Genomic DNA, 21,296 nt, shown 5'->3' on the forward strand with positions numbered 1-21,296 from the left:
AAGCCACCGCTCCATGACAAACAGCATTGTCGAGTTGACGGACCATCTCCAGAGGAAGCGGCAATAACTTTTGGAGACGTGCAGCAGTTGTTTTCCACGAATACAAAACGCAACAACCCTTGTATAGCCGACTGTGAAGCCAATCATCAAATGCTCCTCTCCGTACATTTTGCCACGCCACCTGTGATATAATCCTGTTGTTGACTTCTTGCTGCGACAGACAATCAGAGACATGGTTCTTTGAACAAATAAATCACCAAAGTGTAAAAGAAACTCACCAGATTGATATACTGAGTTAAGAAAATAAACCCAAGTCAAGAAAAAATAAAATATTCCATGTTAAATGCCAAGTCTGTATATATTGTTGCGGATATGAGGACTGTATTTTTTTTATTGTGTGCTTTATTATTATTATTGTTTATTCTGTGCCTCCTGCCTCCGGAGTTGTGTAAAGGTAAAAAGGGCGTCTCGGTAGTTATTCTATGAAACACCACATTGCAGGACCCGATAAAACCCTTGTTCAGTAGCTTATATATCTTATTATGTGTTTTAGGGTAAGGCCTTGTCGTCCATTAACATGACACTCCATTGCACCGAGTAAAAGAGATAGATTCCCTTCATTCCCATTCCCAAAAACCTCCATTTCCCCTTTCGTAATGTCCAAGCCTCAATTTGGCAATTACATCCCCTCCAAAGCCGCCATTGACCACGAGGCAGGGTTGGGGAAGAAAGGCGGGTCCCCACCTCGTCAGAGAGGGGAGGAGTGAGCCAGCCCCACTCGACCAACCATGAACAAGGGGTTTGGCTTGAGAGGGTGGAGAGAGAATGCTTGGGGGAGGTTCGCAAAGGGTGAAGGGCGGGGGTTATAAAACTCATTGCATCAGCCCCCACCGAGAGTGGCGAAAGGAGACAAGCAGATGAGTCCAAGAGAGTTGCAAAAAGGTCCAAGGCTGAGCTGAGCTGCGTGGTGAGGTGAAAAGGAAAGAGCTGGGTCGTCAGAGCTGAGTTGTGAGGTCCAACAGCAGAGGTCATCCAGGGAAGCGCAAAAGCCTGCGATTCGTCACCTTGCTCGCCAGCGGCAGCGTCTACAGCAGCAGCAGCAACAACGCTCGCAAGCCGCTTAGGGGCCTGGACGGCAGTTCGGAGCAGGGCCGCGAAGGAACGGCGGCTGCAGAATGTGCGGATCGTGCTGCCGGACCCAGTGGACTTTCCTCTCCCTCCAGTCAATCCACTCTGCAATTCCCCGCGTGAGTCTGTGTCTTCGTTTGTTCTGTCCTGGGTATTAAGTAAGCCTGTTAGATAAGCTAGTAATTTGCACTGTGTCGCCTGCGTCTCATGTCCCCTGTAAATAATCGTGACTGTTCTTCTTGCTTGTGTATGTGTACATAATAAACCCCGTTACTCTTCTGTACGTCTTCTTCTTCCTCTTTGCATTCGGTTGCTTTAGAGTTTTCCAGATTGAGTATCTGTGGCGCGATACGGCCAACGTTTGGGTGAATCGGGTGAATCGGGTTTAGTTGGGGAACAACTGTTCGGCCGCGGTTACACCACCGCTCGGTAAAAAAAAAAAACATCTAATCCGCGGACCGTAACAAATTGGTGTCGGGGAGTGAGATACGAGGCCCGAACCAAATTTTTAAAACATCTAGGAAAAAATTTGGTCACAATTTGGAGCTGCTGGAAATTTGTGTTGTTTTAAAGCAAAACCCGAATTTTGAAATCGCGCCATGGCTGGTCAAGGCGATCGGATGCAGGTGGGTGAGCTAGAAGAGGGGTTAGGAGTAACCCAGGATCAAATGGAGGGGAGCAATGAGGAGAACATTGGCAATGTGGTTGAGGGGGTATCAGGTGCACAAAATGGCGCTCTCGCGCACGAGGTTACGGGCGCACAAAATGGCGCCTCGCACATGGCTGCGGGGAACGCGCCCGCGACCGTAGCAGCGCCGCCGTTGGATTCGAACCTTTTGTTGCTACAAATCGTGGCAGTACCCTTTGTACTACCAACGGTGGCCCAAATGCAAGCCTTCATGGCCCAAATGAATGCAAAAATTGATAGGATGAGGGCCGATTGGGAGGAAAGGGAGCAGAGGGACAGAGACCGCATGGTGGGCGAGAGGCTCCCAGGGTGCACGAGGAGGTAACGCGGGTCGAGAAGCGCTGGTTGAACGAAGTTGAGAAAAGCACGGGTACAATGACAGGGGTAGAAATCGCGACCCGGGGTTTGGAAAAGCCGGCAACCGCTGAGGTAGAGGAGGGTGTTTTATTAAAGCCAGCGGTCGTCGAGGTGAATAAAGAAAAAGCAGTGCTGGGAATTAAAATTGAAGAGATGACGGAGGTAGCCCGGGAATTGCAGGGAGAAATGGAAAATGTGCAAAGTCCCTGCTCACATCACGATGCTGTGCTTAACCCGAATGGAAGTTTGCAGGTGCGCGTGGAGAAAAGGATCCCCCAGGTGAGTCGTGCTGTATATTGTGCGGGGAGATTTTGTAAGAGGATGTTTGGCGACAAAAGAATTTTCGCGCGCTTGGGATCGAGGAAGCATCCGGGCGTTGGTGAAGGGTCCCGTGTGAGTGGAAATGGCACACGTGTGGAAAAAAAGTGTGCGTCAAGGGGTGAGCGTGTTACGAAGCGCGAGTGTGATACCGAGTGCGAGCGAGAATGCACGTCGGGGTGTACGGAGTGTGACACAGGGAGTGAGAGCAATAAAAAGTGTGCGTCAAGGGGTGAGCGTGTTACGAAGCGCGAGTGTGAAACCGAGTGCGAGCGAGAATGCACGTCGGGGTGTACGGAGTGTGACACCGAGAGTGAGTTGGTGATGGCGCAGGTGTGAGAGGGCACATCGGAGCGCGAGTGTGAAACCGAGTGCGAGCGAGAATGCACGTCGGGGTGTACGGAGTGTGACACAAAGAGTGAGTTGGTGATGGCGCAGGTGCGAGAGGGCACATCGGAGCGCGAGTGTGAAACCGAGTGCGAGCGAGAATGCACGTCGGGGTGTACGGAGTGTGACACGGAGAGTGAGTTGGTGATGGCGCAGGTGCGAGAGGGCACATCGGAGCGCGAGTGTGAAACCGAGTGCGAGCGAGAATGCACGTCGGGGTGTTCAGAGTGTGACACGGAGAGTGAGTTGGTGATGGCGCAGGTGCGAGAGGGCACATCGGAGCGCGAGTGTGAAACCGAGTGCGAGCGAGAATGCACATCGGGGTGTCGTTGGAGGTATTGACTTCTATAGGGTTGGTTTTCTAAGGCTTATATCAAAATATTAACTTATATCAAATAAATCTTTTAAGGTGAAAGCGCGATGACGTCACCACGTCACGCGGCACGAATGTGCGCCTGTGTCGTTGGAGGTATTGACTTCTATAGGGTTGGTTTTCCAAGGCTTATATCAAAATATTAATTTATATCAAATAAAGCTTTTAAGGTGAAAGCGCGATGACATCACCACGTCACGCGTTCCGGTATTTGGGACCGCAGGGACCGTGTATTTGGGACCGTGGGTGGTTCCGGTATTTGGGACCGCAGGGACGGAAAGTGCAGGTACGGGGTGCCAGTCACTCCCCAGCCGGCCCGCTCTGAAGGTTCGGATCGGGACACCGGGATTCATTCCGGTCGCCCGGTCGGCCCGGAGGTGGGGGTGCGGGGCCTGTCACGGAACGTCAAAACAAACGGCCTGCCGGGGCCGCCCAAAAGTCGGGCGTGAGGGACGCGTCCACTAATGGAACGCCTCTCGCTTCCCAGATCGAGGGCCACGTGGTCAGGAGAACCTCGTCCCTTCTGGTTGCCTTGCCGTTCCACCGTGAGCGCTGGTCAGGGTGCACTTCAAACTAAGCTTAAGTGTCAAGCGTTAAGTTCCTCCTTGCCCTCGCAAGGGAAAGGCTAGGGTCAAGCTCTTCCAAATTTCCAAACACTAGAAATCGGACGTCTCAAATTAATTAATTAATTTGTTAATACATCTCAGTCGCCCGCGACCTCTCCAGCACGGGCGTCGAACCAGTCCATTTCCGGTGCGACCGGGCCGAGTATCGGCCTGGCCGTGGCCGAAGCCGTTGATTCCGCCGTAGCACGCTAACGCGTAGGCTCGTGCGTCCCTGGTCCGCCAGGGCTCCGCGGGTGTCCTACCGTGCCCGGCGCCGCTATTCTCTCAAACTTCCGGGAGTAGGTGCCGGTGCCCGGGGACGGAGTTCGCTGTCTAAACATGGTAGCGCTAGGCCAGTGGGACCGCCGGGACCCACGTGCACTCACAGGTTGTTCTGCGCGTGGGCGGCAGTATCAGACCGGGGCGCCCAAACGCTCCCCGGCTAAAGTTATCCTGGAAGCGCCCACATTGTGCGGACAAACCCCACCAAGTCGAGGGCCACGTGGTCAGGAGAACCTCGTCCCTTCTGGTCACACTGTGCCTATCGGCCGGCCTCGAAGACCGAAATTGTGACTATGTCACCCTAAAAATTTAGGGTGGCATAGTTCCGAACCCGAAGGATCGGTAACCGACACAATTTCGGTCTTCGAGGCCGGCCGATAGGCAAAGTGTGACCAGAAGGGACGAGGTTCTCCTGACCACGTGGCCCTCGATCTGGGAAGCGAGAGGCGTTCCATTGCTTGCCGCGAACGGAACACCCATACGCACATTCGGGAAGCGCTGCCTCTCCCTGCGGTTCGGAAGGCAACGCTTCGCGTGGACGTTCGTAACCGCTAGTGTCCCCATGGCACTGCTCGGAGCGGACTTCCTCTGTGCACACGGGTTGTTGGTAGATGTGAAGAACAGACGCCTTGTCCAGGCTGAAACGTTCAGCTCGCTTGCTTGCGCGCTGAGCAGCTCATTGAGCAGCTCACTGAGCGGCTCACCGAGTAGCTCGCCAAGCGGCTTGCTGAGCGGTTCGGTCCCGGCGAGGTTAGTTTGTACGCTTCCGGCAGCGGACGAATTCACCCGCCTCCTCGCCAGCATCCCGGCCCTTATGCGGCCCACCTTCTCGGCGGGCGCCGTCAAGCACGGGGTGGAACACCACATCCCCACCGCCGGGCCACCGGTCTACGCCTGGGCACGCCGCCTCGAGCCGACGAAGCTCGCGGTAGCTAAAGCGGAGTTCGCTACGCTGGAGCGGCTCGGCATCGTGCGGCGCTCCGAGAGTGCTTGGGCGTCGCCGCTCCACATCGTGCCCAAGCCCAGCGGGGGATGGCGACTGTGCGGGGACTACCGGCGCCTCAACGATGCCACCACCCCCGACCGCTACCCCGTCCCCCACATCCAGGACTTCTCTGCCCGATTGGCGGGCATGTCCTTCTTTTCGAAGGTGGACCACATACGCGGCTACCATCAGGTCCCCATCAGGCCGGAGGACATCCCGAAGATGGCGGTCATCACGCCATTCGGCCTTTTCGAATTTCTTCGGATGCCCTTCGGTTTGAAAAATGCGGCTCAGGCATTCCAGCGACTAATGGACAGCGTCTTGCGCGACTTGGATTTCGTCGACGTGTACCTGGACGACATGATCGTCGCCAGCTCGTCCCGCGGAGAGCACCTACACCATCTCCGCACGCTCTTCGAACGTCTGGGCCAGCATGGCCTCATCGTGAACCCCGCCAAGTGCCGGTTCGGCGTCGCCTACATCGACTTTTTGGGGCACCGCGTCACCAGGCACAGGGCCGTCTCCATACCGGCCAAGGTGGAGGCGGTGAAGGGGTTTCCGCGCCCCCGCACGACCAAGGGGCTCCAGGAGTTCCTGGGCATGGTAAACTTTTACCATCGGTTCCTGCCCCACATCGCCCAGCTCCTGCGCCCCTTGCACGAGGCCCTCCGAGGGAAGCCGGGCAAAGGTGACGTTACCTGGACCGAGCAGATGAACGCGGCGTTCGCGGGCGCGAAGCTCGCCTTGGCTAATGCCACCATGCTCGTGCACCCGGCGCCCGATGCACCGATCGCCCTCACCACCGACGCCTCGGACTACGCGGTGGGCGCGGTGCACGAGCAATGGGTGCGTGGTGCCTGGCAACCACTGGCGTTCTTCAGCCGGCAGCTTCGCCCGCCCGAACGCCGTTATAATACCTTCGACCGCGAGTTGCTCGGGCTTCACCTGGCGGTCAGGCACTTCCGCCATCTGCTCAAGGGCCGTGCGTTCACGGCCTTCGTCGACCACAAGCCACTGGTCTTCGCGATGGGCAAGGCCGCCGAGCCGTGGTCGGCCCGGCAGCAGCGTCACCTCTCGGCCGTGTCCGAGTACACGACGGACATCCGGCACGTCACGGGGAAGGACAACTCGGTGGCGGATTGCCTTTCCCGGTCCGTCGCCCACGCAGTCCACCTTGGCATCGACTATGCCCGGATGGCGGCGGACCAGGCTGCCGACCCCAGCATCAAGGCCTTGCGGACCACCATCACGGGCCTCCGCGTCACCGAGGTGCCGTTCGACGGCGCGGGCACGGCCCTCTTGTGCGACGTCTCCCTCGGGCGGCCTCACCCCATCGTGCCCGCAGGCTGGCAGCGCCAGGTTTTTGACGCCATCCACGGCCTGTCCCACCCGGGCACGAAGGCCTCCCAGAGGTTGGTCGCCGACAAGTTTGTCTGGCATGGCCTCCGGAAGGCCGTCCGTGGCTGGACCAGGACGTGCCTCGCGTGCCAGCGCGTGAAGGTGCACCGGCACACCCAGGCCCCATTGGCCCCGTTCATGGTGCCGGAGCGTAGGTTCGACCACGTGCACGTGGACCTGGTGGGACCTCTGCCCCCCTCGCGGGGTTTCACCCATGTCCTGACAATGGTGGACCGCACCACCCGGTGGCCGGAGGCCGTGCCTTTGGCGGCGACGACGGCGGCGGACGTCGCGCAGGCGTTCATCGCCACCTGGGTCACCAGGTTCGGTGCCCCCTCGGACATCTCATCCGACCGCGGCCCCCAGTTCACCTCGGAGCTCTGGGGGGCGGTCGCGCAGGGGCTTGGGGTCCAGCTGCACCGAACCACGGCCTACCACCCCCAGGCCAACGGCCTGTGCGAGCGGTTCTACCGCTCGTTGAAGGCCGCGCTCCGGGCCACCCTCCGCGACGGTGGCTGGGTCGACAGGCTCCCCTGGGTCCTGCTGGGCCTCCGGACGGCGCCCAAGGACGACCTGCGTGCATCCGCGGTGGAGTTGGTCTTCGGACAACCGCTGCGGGTGCCGGGCGAGTTCCTCCCCGACCCCACGGCACCATGGTCCGCGGCACAGGAGCGCTCTGCGCTGCAGGAGACAGCCCGGAGGTTCGCCCCGGTGCCCACGGGCACCCGCCTACGCACGTCGCCCCGGAGCTTCGCACCGCGGAGTACATCTTCATCCGGCACGATGCCCACCGGACACCACTGCGGCCCCCGTACGACGGGCCTTTCCGCGTGCTGGAGACCAGGGTGAAACATTTCACCTTGGACATCGGCGGTACTCCCGACCGCGTCTCTGTGGATCGCCTCAAGCCGGCCCACCTCGACGTGGACCACCCACCGCCGGTGGCTCGGCCCCCGCGTCGGGGCCGCCCCCCTGCGGGCGGACCCCCGGCACCGCCGGCCCGCCGCCCCCCGGTCCTGCACCCATCCCGGGTGCAGCCGGAGGCATCCCAGCTGGCATCCCTGCACCCCGGACGCCGCCGTTCGCCAGAGGGCGCTTCGGCCGGGTCATCCGTTTGCCCCGCAAACTGGCCCTCCAGGGGCGCGGGAATTCTGGGGGGGCGCGTGTGGCGGACACGAAAGCTCACTGGCGTGAGGGCATCATTCCGCGCACCAAGTGGGCGGCGGCCACGCCCGAGGTGTAGGCGTGGCCGCGGGATATACACCGGGCACGCAGCCCGGAGCGCGCCAGTGCTACAGTTGAGCTCTTATAATAAAGACTCTTGAACTTACCGCGTTGTCCGCTTCCTCCTTGCTATACAAGTAAGCGCGCGTAGCACCACGCTTCAATATCGCCTTTATCTGTCAATATTGTTGAAATAAAGATCAAATAGCTGTATGTTGAAATATGTTGAAAAGTCAAAACTTTACTTGGGGTGCACTTACTTTTTCACGTGACTGTATATATATATATATATGTACGTATATACACATACACACACATATATACACATATATATGCATATATACGCATATATACACATATACACATATATACACATATATGCACATACATACACATACATACTGTTATGGATTCGTCACTTCCGTTGTGGTGGCTTTCATCCACTTGAGACATTTCTGGTTCCATGTATTATTATTATTGTTGTTTGAGGGAAATAGCAATTATTATTGTCAAAAGGTAAAAGGAATGTTTTAAAATAAAACACGAACCGGACGGCGATGAAGAGGAAGAAGAGGGAAAAAGGGCGGAGCGAGTGAAGTCGGACAAGAAGCGAGTCGTTTCAAGGTCCGGGGCGAACGTTGTCGAACGAAAGTCGCTAGTGAACTTTCGGGGTTCCTGGGAAAGGAATTCCTGCGACAGAGTTGTTGTCGCTGTGACTGATCCACCTGCGTGTCAGGTTTGGCGTTGGATTCCGAGGAATCATCGTCGTGTCGTTTCGACCCGAGTATGGGCCGTCGGCCATTTTGACTCGCGAGCTTCGCACGTCGAGCAAACTTTCCTTGCTTCGCGTCAGCCGTTTTCACCATTCAGACATCTATCTGGGATGTGTGTGTGCAACGCTGATTTTGAAGGCAAACCTGAGGTTCGCCGATTTGGAGCTGTAAAACAATCATACCAGAGGGTGTGATTTCCCAGTCACCTTGAGTGCGCCTTTTCGCAGCTTCTGGCCGCGTGACCCTTTTCGCCGCTTTGGCCGCGTGCGCCTTTGTGCAGTTTTGGCGGCGTGACTGGGCCTGTCACCGGAACGGGATTCGGGTTTCGATTCAACATCGTTCTGACGATCGCTGGAGGGGATCAACTCTGAGCTCAAAGACGGGAATATAGAGACATTGGAGAATGTTCTTTTTCACTCACTTGGAGCACAGTGAGTTACTTTATACTAGCTGATGGTACCATCATAAGATATACATTGATTGTACTTTTGATTGCTATTATTGTTGTACTGTTATTCTTGTGTGATTTTTAATACAATATTTGTTTGTTGGTAACAATTGGTGTGGTTTCACCATTGATTTTTGACACAGAATAACACATTTTTCTGCCGTGACTCCTCTCGGGGCTCGGAGGTGCAACTTGACCAGGGGGTCGGGGAAGAGCACGTAACAATACACATATATACACATATATACATATATACACATATATACACATATATGCACATATATACACATATATGCACATATATACACATTAGGGTGGTCCAAAAATAATTTGAAGATTGGATTTTCATTTCTCCACAAGCCTGCCCCTATTCCTATTGAACAATGTAGTTTGTGGTGAAAATTTGAGCTTGATTGGACAATATTTAGAGGTTGCTCAAAATGTTGACCAATTTTAATGAATAATAAGATACAGAATTTTTAGCATCATACATCAATTCATAGATAATTATCTATTTTCAATTACTCAAATTATTTATCATTGTTGGCTTGCACTTGTCTTCAATGGTATGACCAAGAGATTGTGCAAAAGCACTGGCCACAAACATAGCACGCTGATCTGAGAGATTTACTCTGTCCAGAGTTGCCACTATTGCTGGAGTGATCACCTTGATGGGAGCCTTTTTCGCCTGTTTGGCAGAAGATGGACTTTGGAGTTTGAATTCATTGTCCCCTGAATCGGAGCTTTCAATCTCAGACTCATCATCATCATCAACCACAGCCGATGTTGATGGAACAGATTGCATTGCTGTTAGAGTCTCAGCAGCATGTTTCTTCTTTCTTTTATCTTCATTCTCAAGCCTTTTTCGCTTTCTGTTCTCCTTCACTGCCAGAGTGTTGTCCACAGATCCCATACGTGAACTTGAGGGATCCTCACGCTGCATGATAAGGAATGCTTTGTCTTCTTCATTCGTCATTTTCTCAAGCGCATCATTTGGTGAGATATCGAAGAGGGATTGAAGATCATCTTTGAACATCTGCTCCTTCACTCTATAGTTTTTGAATGTCTTGGTTCTATTTTTCTTTACCAGTTTGTAGGCATCATACAACTTCAAAAGTTGGTGCTCACAGGAATCTACTCTCTGCACTGGAATTCGTGCTTTCTCCCAGTATGCACACACAGCTTGCACACTAAGTTTGGCACTTTCACGAACTGTATGGTGTTCTTGTATGTGATGATACACCATTTTCTGCAATGTGTGTCCTTTGGTTGGTAGTCCCCCACATATTATTTCCTTTTCAGACTTGCCCAGCAACCAAACTGTGGAAGAGCTGCGAGTTTCTGCCATCTGAAAAAAACAGGATAAATTAAAAATGTTATTTTTGGGGCAACCTCTAAATACGTTCCAATTGACCTCATATTTGCTTCATATGATCTTTATAAACATAGGAACAAGGGCAGCCTTGTGGAGCATGGATTTTTAATAGTATTAAATATTACATATATCTGTGGACCACCCGAAAACACATATACACACTGCCTGCAGAAAGTCTTTATCTTTAAGCCAACAACAGGCTTATAATGTTAAATACTGATATCTAACAAAATTTGGAACAAAGTGTTCGTGAAAGGAATTGTGTTGGAAATAGAATGAACAGATGTAAATTCCCAATCTCATGTGTTTTCTTTGTGTCTCAAATATTTAATAGCAATTATACCATATATCTATATGTGGCATATATCCATCATTCTAAGAACAGAAATTTCAATGAAGACAAATGCTATAATACCAATTGTTGTTTGCGGAGGATTAAAAATGGCCATCAAATCATGCCAATCTATCTACATGGGAATCTATCAGCTGGGCTGGGATCACAATTTGTGGATTCACTTGTGCATTCATATAATGATGCAAAATGCTGTGTGTCCAGGAAAAAAAGGGTTGGGGGAAGGAAAATCTCAAAATATCCTGCTGGTGTGTAGCTTCTGTAATAGACGGTGGTTATCCTCCACTGTCAACAGATGGGAAATGCATCTGAGAAACATTACGGGAAATCTATATAAAATTAGTAGTACCTTGGGAAAATGACTTATTCCATAAGCGTTCATTTTCTAGCAAGAAGATCATTTCACCAACACACCTCATTGGTAAAATGATAGGAGCAAGGTAAAGGGGTTAATGAAACATTTTCAAGCACAGTTGACCCAATGTTCCAACATGAACATATACTTCTATTCCTCTTTTGGGTATAATCTGAAAGCTCATAATCAATCTGTTAGTGGCAGCCATATCTCCATGGGGCTTTGACCCAAGCAAAATTCTGTGTGTACTGGTGGGTATATCAGGGCAGTATTTTAGGGTAAATCGCCCAATACAGAGGACAGGATTTCAGCTGTTTGATCGACTTGAGGATTTGAATGACTGCGTAATGATTTTGGGGAGTGCATACGATCTCGACAGGACAAACTGTTCGATTGGTGCTTCATATGCGTGACATTGCATCATAAAGTGTACCATCCCTCGAACATACATTGAGCTGTGGGTGCATCTACCAGCATTAGTTGGTGTATATCAAGTGTCCCGTGATGTCATTTCTCATGTGGGGAGAATGAAAACATTCAGTATAAAGTGGTTGGTCAGGAAAGGTTTTTTTTGGCTCAAACGTTTCACGACGCAGCTGGCCAGGCGTAATGTTAGACTGAAGGTTACAGGAATTTGCAAATCCTTATCGCCAGCACCGTGAACCTGCTAGTAGGTGAAATATTTGGGTGAATTGTGACTGATGATACAAGCACGAGAGTTGGCACACAGTTAGAATATGCCCCAAGGAAGATATTTGGCTATAGGGCCATCGCAGATTTGTCCTGTGACAACAATGGCGGCCATTTTTCAAAATGGCCTCCATATATATTTGGTGCATTACTGTGTATAAACTGTTGTTGTGGTCATACAAGCTTGATATTTGGCGCATAATTAAAGACCCCTAACTATAGGGTTATCAATTATCATATATTTGTCCTGTGACAACAATGTTTTTAAAATGGCCACCATTTATATGGTATATTATGGTATATGGTACATGGTATATTAATTTGTATAAACTGTTGTTTGAATCATACAAGCATGGTATTTGGTACACAGTTAAATATTCTGACTATTAGAGTCATCACAGATGTGTCCAATAAAAATGGCGCCCAATTTTTAGTACGGCAGAAAGGTGAAATATTTGGGAGAATTGTGCCTTTGATGATACAAGCACGAGAGTTGGCACACAGTTAGAGTATGCCCTAAGGAAGATATTTGGCTATAGGGCCATCACAGATTTGTCCTGTGACAACAATGGCGGCCATTTTTCAAAAAAGGACAAATCTGCGATGGCCCTATAGCCAAATATCTTTCTTCGGACATACTCTGACTGTGTGCCAAATGCCATGCTTGTATCGTCAAAGGCACAATTCCTGCACCAATCTGCCATACTATGCCAGGGTTCAGTCTCGACAGGTTTATGTCTCAACTGGGGTTCGAACCGCCAACCTCCCAGACTCTGAGCCAATGCTATAAGCATTAAGCCACTGAATTGGGTTCAACATGATGATGGCATACATTTATATATTGCTGGTTAATGGATGTGTGGCTGCAATTAAGCCTTTTTAGCCGCAAACAAAATATAATTCAATGCTTAGGCAACAGAAAATGATGGTGACAATGGATATATGGCCATGTTCTTTAAAACTAAAATGTACCCCTCTATCAAAGTTGTTTTTGTTAAAAAAACTATTTGCAGGAACATAAACCCCACAATAACTGTATTGTTTTGAAAGACAGTACCAATTTGGCAGGGTAAAAATTTGGATGAAAATCATAATGAGGAACATCAAGCGAATGAATAACAAAAGGCAAATATAAATTATTTTATTTTGGAAAATTCAACTTGTTTTAAAATTAAGAACGATTTTCTTAATTTCCACGTTGCAACCTCTGATAAATGTTGTGACACAAAGAATAACAGAGATTTCTGATTTTACACATTTTGTAGATGACAATGAGAAAGTACCTTCATGTGCTATTTTGTGTTGTTGAGAAAAAAGGAACTTGATGACGCATTATTGTATCACAAGCGAAGAGGCTCCTGATGAAACTAAATGAAAACGATGAGCTGTACATCATGTCACCGATCTCATTTTCTCTGACTGAGGTTCAGAGAAGATGTTGGACACTTTCCAGAAAAGACAATAACATAATTTCAAAAGAAAACATTTTTGGCGCAAGATTAGCTATCGATCTGGAGCTTTGTCACACGGTAAAGAGCAATCCGATGGTCATTCTGTAAGGCTGTGCAATCAGACAGCTCATAAAATGAAGAGCCATGAGGATGGCACATTGCAGAGATGTCTCAGGCTATGGGGCTGCATTGTTATGCATTGTCTCGGTCAAGCGGTAAATACCGATCAGAGACGGCTTCAAAAGCAAGTTGACAAGCAGAGGTTGAAGCTGGCCGTCATTTTTACCGGCAGCAAAAAGTGCATGATGGGCAGACTAAAATGTTTACGAACAATAACTAGAGAAGATCTGTGACATGATGGATTTTAAAAGGCATGGACAATTGAATGAGTGAGTGATTCGGCAACATATCTGAGTCATCTTCTTGGAGCATGCTTATTAGTCCCCTACCGGAGTACACCGGAGGGGACTATAGGTTTGCACTCTGTCCCTCCGTCTGTCCGTCTGTCAGTCAGTCTGTCTGTCCGTCCGTCACGCAAAGTACAGTTTTCCGGACTTTTTTTCTAAACTCTTAATGCTAATCATTTCAAACTTGGTACATGGTTTCCTCATGATATGTTACAGATCAAGTTCAAACTTCACGACATTTCGATCATTTTTGACAAAGTTATGGCACTTTGAACTTTGGTAACAATTTCCCCAACAGTTTTCCAGACGACAGACTGCCGGTAGGGGACATGTATTGCAGCGCAATACTCAGAATGCTTGTTTAACAAAGCAAGCCATCAACAGGCTAACTATATTCACATCCCCTCATTTTGTTTGCTTGGCAACAAAGATTTTGCTTGTGAATCTGCCCTTTTCAGTGCCATATGTTTTGGGTACCGAAGAAACATTCTTCTCATTAATTGTTGACAACATTATCTATCGGGACATCAAAATGTCACAAACAGATGACAAGACACATAAAAGCCTGTGACAATGCAAGAATTAACTACATTCGATATATCATCGATGCTATGAAAGTATTTTTGCAGAAAATTAATCGGGATAGTCTTACATCAATAGGCATTCTTCGAAACCCTCAGAAAGACCCCAGCATGACTGCGATGAGAAACAATATACCGGTAAATACAGCCAACGATGTTGCGAATAATCCTTTTGGGAAAGAAAAACAAGCATATGAGCAGACCACCTTGGTGCCTGTAGTCAGTCCCAGTAGCAAGAATAGACACATCCATTGTCATGCACACACTACGTGGCATGGCAGGATAAACTTTGAATCAACAGGCAATGTTCTTTTCCATCAGTCAGTCAGATTACAAAAATTGCCTCAATTATCCCAGTATCAAACGTTCCAGCAGAGAGACCATTTACTTTACAGAACATAATAAAAAGAAGTAGAGCTACAATCAAAGTGCCAAATAAATGAATAACATATACTCCAGCGAAAGACTTTGCCGGGGTGCCTTTGGCACCGTGCAGTACATGGAGACGGAATTGGGAGGGAGCGGTGTATAATAATTGATTGATTCATTGAGTTATTAAACTAAATTAATGAAAATCGTAAAATAAATAATTGATTAATCAATTGGCTAGTAGCATACCGAAAGCACCACTGCTTCATCCAAATCTTTAACTTTTTGAAAATTAATTTATTAATAGATTCATTGATTGATCAGTACATCAAAATACCCTTTTATAGCCAAATCACATGGTCACTGTCATGTCCGAATATCAGCTTTCTAGCTCAAAAGGTGCCTGAGATATTGGCCAGATGAGAAAGAAAATAAACAAGTACTTAAATCGATGAAAATTCAATAATTCATCAGTTGTTTGATAAATCAAAAAATATAAAATATACCATTTTTGCCAAAGCACTTGCTCACTATTGTGCCCAAATTTCAGCTTCCTCGCTCAAAATATGGCTGGGATATTGCCCGGACAAATAAGAAAACAAACAAAACAAACGGAGTAAAAACTGAGTTCTCCCTTTCGGCACGCCTCATCGCCGGGCCCCCTTTGGCGCCAGGTGATGGTGTCATGCAGCGCCTGGAGATGGAATAGGGAAGGAGCGGTGTACAATTGGAAGCAAAACTAAACTCATCTGAGGGGAGGAAAGTCACATGCTTAATGAGAATCACTGGTGTGAAAAAAGTAATAGCCTTTTACCAGAAAGGCCAACAGGCACTTTAGAGGTGAGAATCTCAGATAACTTAAAAAGGTGTGAAGTTGTGAACTTGACAAGCGTACATGAAGACAAGATTTTGATTGCATATACATAGAGGCATTCCTTCTTATTAACTGTGCCGGCCGTGGGTCCATTTGAAGAGAGGGAAAGGAGCATACACAAGAGACAGACTTAACAAGGCACCACCAGGTTTTAGAGGAGGGAGACAAGTTTGAAAGTTCAATTAATAGACGGGCAAGTTTACTGACCAAGGGTCACATACCCCAACATTGCCACATGCACAATATATGCACAAATGGCCACTCCATCCGGCTAACACCACACAGGGCTACAATTTCTGGGTGCGCAGATCATGCATATACTATACTGTAATGGACATAACGAGTGTATTTGTATCCTTCAAGGACGTGGTTATTGCCTGTCATGGTTGTGCTTATTGTACACTGCCACCCCCATATTCCATCTCCAGGAGCTGCATGACACATCACCGGGTGCCGAAGGAGGCCTGGTGATTACGCAAAAGGGGTACTCGGTTTTCACCCCGTTTGTTTGGCCGGGCAAATATCTCAGCCATCCTTTGAGGTAGGAAGTTGCAATTTGGGCAAAATAGTGAAGGGGTGCTTTGACAAAAAGGGGATTTTTAATTTTAGAATTATTTGATTAATTATTTAATTATTATCGATTTATCAGGCACTTATTTATTTTCTTTCTCATCTGGGCAATATCTCGGGCACCTTTTGAGCTTGGAAGCTGATATTTGGATACCACAGTGACCAAGTGTTTTGGCTACAAAGGGTATTTTTGATTTATGGATTAATCAATTAATCGATTAATTACCTAATTGATTAATTTAAAAAAAAGTTACAGAATCGGATGAAACAAGTGGCGGTGTAGGTATGCTATTAGCCAATTGATTAAGAAATTAATTATTTTACGTTTATTATTTATTTATTTAAATTACGAAATCAATTAATTAATCAATGAATTATTGAACACTACGCCCTTCCAATTTTGTCTCCATGTGCTACAACGCGGCATTGCCGGGTGCTGAAGGCACTCCGGCAATGTCACATGCTGAAGAATTTGTCTTTTTTTTTAATTTGGCATGGGGCTGGTGTACTTTGAATGTAGCTCTACTTGTTACATAATAATTTTAATTAAATAATTATTCATTCATTATTTAATCATAAGGTGAACTTTCTATACTTCCTCGTCGGGTGGGTAAATAGCTGGGGATAAATGTAAATGGATTTTTTTTTAACAACAATTGCAAAAATGATAAGGGGGTGAAAAGGGGAAGAGGAGAGAAGAGAGTAAAAGGAGAAGAGAAAAAGTGAGGAAAAATAAGATTTTCCTCCATTACTTTCACTTTTCTTCAAATACAATTCCTCTTGACTTTTAACCCCTGAACCCTGAGACCCTCCCTTTAAAAAGCAGTCATTCTTACCCCATGTTCTTCATGACCTCTGACCCCGGTCTGATTCACTCTCACCCTATATCAATCCTACCCCCTATCCTAACTCTCTCTTTTCCATCAAAGGGTTAAAACCTGAAACATCAGCTTCTCCTTGCTTCCCACCTCAATGGACATCCTGTTGATTTCACCAATTGTTCTACCTGTCCCGCGGTGTAGATCGACCCCTGACCTCATGAACAAGATTCCTTCTTCATTTAAGTAAATATTGGTGACTGATAAATTATTGGAGTAAAACCTCTAAAGTAAAAGATGACATTGAAGGAGATTTGCGATTGAACCTCACCGAGAATCCATCACATGACTCTTACCCGGGATAGTGTGTGTCCATCTGTCTGTGTACATTTATCTTGTCTAGATGTGAGTCCTTCTCTCCAACGGACCCGCTCCATCTCTGCTGCAAACTGTGGAAAAAGGACAAATGGTGAGGAAATATTACACGTGGATTGAATGCACGAGTTAATGAGCATAACAGCAACTTATGCAATTGCAACATTTCCTGGTGGAAAAAAATCACATGGAGTGACAAAAATACAATGATCTCTGGAACAATTTCTGGATCTCTGGAACAAAAAAAAAATACAATGAACATCTTGAGGAAATGAACATTGTAGTTCTTCATTAAATTTCATTTAACGTTGCATGATCTGGAAGGTTCATAGAACACATTACCCTGCAAAGGATTGATAAAAAGGACATGGGAAGGGTCTTTTAACCTATTGCATTGCGTTTCCGAGCATGATCCATATTAGCTTTGTTTGTGAACTTTGGTATGACAGGAACGATGGCAACCACACAAAGCTGATGTGTTAAATGGAACAGTTCAGAGCTGAACCTATTGCGAACTCCTCTCGGAGAAACTGACGACTTTGGCAGAATCTTTGAGAAAAATATGCACTGAACAAACAAGTAATTTGGATGAAGTTAGCTCTGTGGTTGCACCGCTATTTTGATCTGAATCATGCCGTGACCCTGCCCCCTGAGTGAGCGGAAAATGTGATTGGTCGAGATGGCATAAACTTTTGCCCAAGTAATGCTAATGCGGGTTTTTGGAAGTGCAAACAAGGTGATTTGTATTCTATAGTGTCCAAATGTTTAATCCAATCGAAATAAAATAAACCTTTATAGGCCGAAGAAAAAAAGAAAAAAAACCCCCCAAACAAACCATTCAGAAGTTTACTGCCGCTGATGCACTCCCTTAAATTAACATGTTGAATTAATTATTCGTGCCTGTTGTTTGTGTCCTTTTTAACATCCCCTAAAACCAGTAAATTTCCCATTTCGAATTATTTTTGATTTTGTTCAACTGTCAGACTCGCAGACAGACTGAAGACATTGCTTGACCGCACTTTGTACATACACACCCGGGACGACACTGTTCAGTTCCGATCCATGTTCCGATCCATGGTTCCGATCTACGTTCCGATTCAGGGTTCCGATCCATGTTCCGATTCATGGTTCCGATCCATGTTCCGATTCATGGTTCCGATTCATGGTTCCGATTCATGGTTCCGATCCATGTTCCGATTCAGGGTTCCGATCTACGTTCCGATTCAGGGTTCCGATCCATGTTCCGATTCATGGTTCCGATCCATGTTCCGATTCATGGTTCCGATCCATGTTCCGATTCAGGGTTCCGATCTACGTTCCGATTCATGGTTCCGATCCATGTTCCGATTCAGGGTTCCGATCTACGTTCCGATTCAGGGTTCCGATCCATGTTCCGATTCATGGTTCCGATCCATGTTCCGATTCATGGTTCCGATCCATGTTCCGATTCAGGGTTCCGATCTACGTTCCGATTCAGGGTTCCGATCCATGTTCCGATTCATGGTTCCGATCCATGTTCCGATTCATGGTTCTGATCTACGTTCCGATTCAGGGTTCCGATCCATGTTCCGATTCATGGTTCCGATCCATGTTCCGATTCATGGTTCCGATTCATGGTTCCGATCCATGTTCCGATTCAGGGTTCCGATCTACGTTCTGATTCAGGGTTCCGATCCATGTTCCGATTCATGGTTCCGATCCATGTTCCGATTCATGGTTCCGATCCATGTTCCGATTCAGGGTTCCGATCTACGTTCCGATTCATGGTTCCGATCCATGTTCCGATTCATGGTTCCGATTCATGGTTCCGATCCATGTTGCGATTCAGGGTTCCGATCTACGTTCCGATTCAGGGTTCCGATCCATGTTCCGATTCATGGTTCCGATCCATGTTCCGATTCATGGTTCCGATCCATGTTCCGATTCAGGGTTCCGATCTACGTTCTGATTCATGGTTCCGATTCATGTTCCGATTCAGGGTTCCGATCTACGTTCCGATTCAGGGTTCCGATCCATGTTCCGATTCATGGTTCCGATCCATGTTCCGATTCATGGTTCCGATTCATGGTTCCGATCCATGTTCCGATTCAGGGTTCCGATCTACGTTCCGATTCAGGGTTCCGATCCATGTTCCGATTCATGGTTCCGATCCATGTTCCGATTCATGGTTCCGATCTACGTTCCGATTCAGGGTTCCGATCCATGTTCCGATTCATGGTTCCGATCCATGTTCCGATTCATGGTTCCGATTCATGGTTCCGATCCATGTTCCGATTCAGGGTTCCGATCTACGTTCCGATTCAGGGTTCCGATCCATGTTCCGATTCATGGTTCCGATCCATGTTCCGATTCATGGTTCCGATCCATGTTCCGATTCATGGTTCCGATCCATGTTGCGATTCAGGGTTCCGATCCATGTTCCGATTTGTCTTATACAGTGTTCAAAGTATAAAATTATATTGAAAGTAGAACTGCAGTCATAGAGCACATACCTCCACCAGGGTGAACAGTTCATTTTTTTTTAAATGAGATATTGCCCACCAAAAAGCCTTTAAGGCGACTCGATGTGGGGGCTACACAAAGGAAAGTATAGCTAGTAGAGAGAAAGGAGGAATCTATTGAAATTCTTCTTCAATTTATGGAGTTTGGGATAGAGGGGAAAGCAGGATGCAGGTCAACTGTTCCAGAGTGATGCTGAGCAGGAGAAAAAAAACGAGAAGAATACCTCATAGTCTTAATCCTTGGGACAGATACAGTGTATGGATGGGAAGAAAATGCCAAACATGTCGAGCAACTGAAAGTTTGCTCAGGTGCAACAACCTGTGAGAGACCCTCAGAGCACATTCCGTGGTAATATCTGCAAAAAGGTTCAAGGAAGCAACACAGCGGCGGACTGAGAGAGTTCCAGGGATGATGCCAACTCCTGTCCCACCAGAATGGCAGCGCATCGCTGGATTCGGTCAAGAAGAGATAGGTGATAGGCCAGAGCACTAGCCCAAATATGGCAATGATACTCCATGATAGGACGTATAGATGGAGAATAGCAGCTTGAGAAAGGTATCGCCGAGCACGAAATAAGCAGCGAAAGCGCTGGGAGGCTCTTTACCTATACCAGACATGTACTTTTTCCAGCTGAAGTTTGAGATGATATGCAATCCGAGCATACGGATAACACGGGGTTCCTGTAAAGGTGAAGAATCCATAGACAGGGTTGGAAAACAAGGTGATCTTGAACGAGACAGATAACAAGGTGGTCTTGAACTAGACAGATAACAAGGTGGTCTTGAACTAGACAGATAACAAGGTGATCTTGAACTAGACAGATAACAAGGTGATCTTGAACTAGACAGATAACAAGGTGATCTTGAACTAGACAGATAACAAGGTGATCTTGAACTAGACAGATAACAAGGTGGTCTTGAACTAGACAGATAACAAGGTGATCTTGAACTAGACAGATAACAAGGTGATCTTGAACTAGACAGATAACAAGGTGGTCTTGAACTAGACAGATAACAAGGTGATCTTGAACTAGACAGATAACAAGGTGATCTTGAACTAGACAGATAACAAGGTGATCTTGAACTAGACAGATAACAAGGTGATCTTGAACTAGACAGATAACAAGGTGGTCTTGAACTAGACAGATAACAAGGTGGTCTTGAACTAGACAGATAACAAGGTGATCTTGAACTAGACAGATAACAAGGTGGTCTTGAACTAGACAGATAACAAGGTGGTCTTGAACTAGACAGATAACAAGGTGGTCTTGAACTAGACAGATAACAAGGTGATCTTGAACTAGACAGATAACAAGGTGATCTTGAACTAGACAGATAACAAGGTGATCTTGAACTAGACAGATAACAAGGTGATCTTGAACTAGACAGATAACAAGGTGATCTTGAACTAGACAGATAACAAGGTGATCTTGAACTAGACAGATAACAAGGTGATCTTGAACTAGACAGATAACAAGGTGATCTTGAACTAGACAGATAACAAGGTGATCTTGAACTAGACAGATAACAAGGTGATCTTGAACTAGACAGATAACAAGGTGATCTTGAACTAGACAGATAACAAGGTGGTCTTGAACTAGACAGATAACAA

The 21,296-nt window shown here is 47.5% G+C and overlaps 1 protein-coding gene across 5 annotated transcripts in view; it reads right to left on the minus strand.

Annotated features, from left to right (window-relative positions):
* The window catches only part of LOC137425066 (uncharacterized), a 769,181-nt gene that overhangs the window by 172,996 nt on the left and 574,889 nt on the right, over positions 1–21,296 (minus strand). For all 5 annotated transcript variants that reach the window (XM_078776254.1, XM_078776250.1, XM_078776252.1 and 2 more), the window contains one exon: positions 17,165–17,257. In XM_078776254.1, coding sequence (XP_078632380.1) covers positions 17,165–17,257 — 93 coding nt within the window. The remainder of the gene's footprint in view (positions 1–17,164; positions 17,258–21,296) is intronic.

Source organism: Myxine glutinosa, chromosome 4, assembly GCF_964187855.1.
Source record: "Myxine glutinosa chromosome 4, kmMyxGlut1.1, whole genome shotgun sequence".
NCBI lineage: Eukaryota > Metazoa > Chordata > Myxini > Myxiniformes > Myxinidae > Myxine > Myxine glutinosa.